This window comes from Cephus cinctus, unplaced genomic scaffold (genome assembly GCF_000341935.2).
Source record: "Cephus cinctus unplaced genomic scaffold, Ccin1 Ccin1_scaffold2428, whole genome shotgun sequence".
Taxonomy (NCBI): domain Eukaryota; kingdom Metazoa; phylum Arthropoda; class Insecta; order Hymenoptera; family Cephidae; genus Cephus; species Cephus cinctus.
The window spans coordinates 1-3,532 of NW_014334252.1; the positions used below are offsets into that span (position 1 = coordinate 1).

Below are 3,532 nucleotides of genomic sequence, written 5' to 3' on the forward strand. Positions count from 1 at the left end.
GGCCTTGTATGCAACACAGCATGTAGCATTAGCAGGGTGGTCCTCTCCGTAGTTTACGCACTTGGCTGATACCGTTGGAGGTTTTTTGCAGTCCTTTGTTAGGTGTTCACCGGCACATTTTAAGCAGGCCGGCCTGGCGTAACAGTTAGTTGCGGCATGGCCCCATGCCTGGCATCTGTGGCACTGAGAGATTCTTCTCTTGTTTATGAAGTTATCCCACGTGACTTTCGTATATCCTAGATAGCGTATTTCTTGTTGCATTTGCTTCAGTTTGATGCTTTCATTAAATGTAATCATGAACATTGGCTGTTTTGTGTTTTTCATTGGGTTTATATTGTGCACCTTGTAATTGAGAGACTCAAGTTCGATTCTTAAATCTTGCAAATCTGTGTTTTTATGCAATCCTCTTATTACGAAGGTGCACATTTTAGCTTGTTTATTGGTGTATGTATGAAACTGGTATTCGTTCCTTTCCCAAATGCTTTTCAATTTTTCAAACTCTGCTTTATTCGATGTAAACACTTCTGTGAAGTCTTTGTGGTACTTCACATGGAATTTTTCCTGGAGGATGTCTTTCAGTACTTTCACAAACTTTGCATGCGACTCCACTATTTCATGAATGTCTAGTGGAGGGGGCTTCTTTAGCTTAGTGCTGCGCGATCTGCTTGGTCCTTTGTCCTTCGGAGGCGCCAGGCTTGGGTCTTCGTTCGTCTCCATATCGGAGGCCTCATCTTCTTCTTCCTCATCCGATAGGGCGGAGAATCGGTTTTGAATTGCGATGCCCCTATTTTGCCCGTTTTGCCTTTTCTTTTTTATAGAGCTCATGTCTATGTTATTTATTTTTCTTTTTTTGGTGATGAATACATCTTTAAATTCATTCGTCGCTAGTTTCCCATTAAGGGTTTCGTCAGGACTTTTGGGTGGCTCTTCACCCACAATGATTATTATATATTATTTTTTTTATTTTTTTTTTCTATTAATCGTTCTTTGATAACGCAATGTTTTATCGCACTGTATCTTTGTTTTAAGAGGCATTTTTCTATTTATTTTTCTATTTAGTATTTCACTCATTCGTGAAATTTCAAAAGCACTGCACTGCACCGCGCTGAGCACATCCGCTCCTTACTACCGTCCGCACGAGTCTGGGACGAGAACTGGTGTATTCAACGTGGTATGGACCTTGCCTGTAAATTTAGAAAAACAAATTGCATTTCATCGCATGCAGAATCACAAATAACTGTATTCTTTAATATTATGGTTCATTACTATGATTATTAGCAATCAGGATAAAAGAAGGCCGTGCGAACTGTTACACCGTTTCAACTTGTGATTTGACAACGATCATATTGTGCTATTCTTCTTTTGCTAATAGAATTCTTCTACGAAACTTCGATATAACACAGGCATTTCAATGTTTTATTTAAATAATTTATCTTTATATCACCTTGCATCGTTACTATTAGTATTAGTATCTGCATACCTTTCATCATGCTTGCATTAATTACTTTTTTATTCTGTTCTTCGGGTTCAGTTTTTAACTCCTCGTATCTGGATATCTTCATGAAGTCTTGACAACGTAAGTTTCCTTTTTCTCGTTTTTTCAAGTGAATGTCTGAAATTTTATTTTTTGTCCATTTTCCTATAAGCCTCAGGCAATCATCTCGATTACTTACATGTACCTCTATGTTTCCTTCCTGATATTTTCTATAAAAATTTTCCTTGACAACGTTCTTTAGTACATTTAGAAAAGTTGCATGCTTCCCTATTTTACCTATTTTACGGGCGGATGGAAAATACACTGTGTACAGTTTCATGATAATATTATTAGCCGTCCAGCTATGAATTTTCAAACTTGCACCGGTTACAAAAAGAACACTTATGTATCTTGGACATACTCCAGTCCATTAGAAACCGTCAACTGCTGTAGTAACATCCTATATTATTATGACTCACTTTCTATTATCTCTATATTCATTCTTCTTGAATCAAATAATTAAACAGCCAACCAGTTTCGCTATTGCTCATGCTTTTGTTTTTATGAGACGGCCCTGTGATTTCTACGTTATCGACCCAGATCGACGAGTTCCCAATTCTCCAACGTGATAACGCGTATTTCATATTCCAACTTCTGATCTGTGTCCGCAGGCGCCTCAAGTACAGGTGCCTCTACAGGGTATTCCCTTTTACGAGGGTATTTAACAATCAGTTTCTCTTTTTATTCGGCGTTCAATTCATGTTGAATCCAATACTTCCACCTGGATATCACCGAAGAATTGAAATGTAATTGTTGCATTCTCGTTCGTTATTGATTTTCACGTACACCTCCAACGATTTGTGAAGGAAAAGTTTTACTTCGTTTTTTCTCTATTTAAAATGACAAGTCGATTGGGCTGAAGTAGCGGCTTTCGCAGTGTTGTACTGCAATTGTGGGAGTTCATTCTAAAAATCTTTCAGGTATAAAAAACTATACTACTGCCTTCTAGTATCAAGAGAATTCCAGTTACAATGAATTAAATACGTGTAACAATGAAGAGAATTCTATAATAAATGCCTTAAAACTGATTTTCGGACAATGTGCTATCTTGGAGTACCGGTGGAGTAGTTCAATTTATCTATTGGTATGGTTTGTATAAATTTCTTTCTATGAATATAATGCATTAACTGTTTTATAGCCAGTATTAAGAGATGAAGGAACACAGCGACCGAATAGTGAGTCAGGTGCATATTCTACGTTAAACCATTTTGCGGCCCTAAAAAGGGCCATTTTTGTTTAGTTGAGTGACACTGTTTACGCCTTCTTCTCAGTCTTCTTGGGTAGCAGAACTGCCTGAATGTTTGGAAGTACACCGCCTTGAGCGATGGTCACACCAGACAGTAACTTGTTCAGTTCCTCGTCGTTACGAATGGCCAGCTGCAAATGACGTGGGATGATCCTCGTCTTTTTGTTGTCACGTGCAGCGTTTCCCGCCAATTCCAACACTTCAGCAGCCAAATACTCCATAACGGCCGCCAAGTAAACAGGAGCCCCAGCTCCGACTCGCTCGGCATAGTTGCCTTTACGAAGAAGCCTATGAATACGGCCGACGGGGAACTGGAGGCCAGCCCTGCTGGAGCGAGACTTTGCCTTTCCCTTCACTTTTCCGCCTTTGCCACGTCCGGACATTATGACTTCTCTGTATAGTACTAGCAAACGTCCAACAAACTATTCGTTCGACAAGCGAAGCAACTATGAATTAAAAGGTAGCGGTTGAACGGTTATGTAGCAAAGAGGGAGCTTCCTGCGCTCCAATCCAGTTGCGTCTCACCGTTGGCGTTGGAAGCGCTAGCGTCTCATTGGTGCGCCCATGGGCAAAGAGCGCGCTTCGTACGCTCCAATCACGTTGCGTCTCACTGTCGGCGTTGCAAATGCTACCGTCTGATTGGTGCGCCCATGGCCCTACTACTCCATAAAGAGCATGCTCAAGCGAGCAGCCATCACATTCATTGAATCTTTCGTACGAGTGACTTTGCGTGATAATAAACTGCTCGAAGC

At 40.4% G+C, this 3,532-nt stretch overlaps 1 protein-coding gene across 1 annotated transcript; it reads right to left on the reverse strand.

Moving 5' to 3' along the window:
- Positions 1-1,803: 1,803 nt before the first annotated feature.
- Positions 1,804-3,214, reverse strand: LOC107274166 (histone H2A-like). Its single transcript, XM_015752966.2, has one exon. It carries the CDS (start codon positions 3,161-3,163, stop codon positions 2,789-2,791), a length of 375 nt encoding a protein of 124 aa, XP_015608452.1. The 5' UTR covers positions 3,164-3,214; the 3' UTR covers positions 1,804-2,788.
- Between the last annotated feature and the right edge of the window lie 318 nt (positions 3,215-3,532).

Coding starts and splice junctions, on each gene's coding strand:
- LOC107274166 (XM_015752966.2), bottom strand. CDS start 3,163: ATGTCCGGACGTGGCAAAGGCGGAAAAGTGAAGGGAAAGGCAAAGTCT.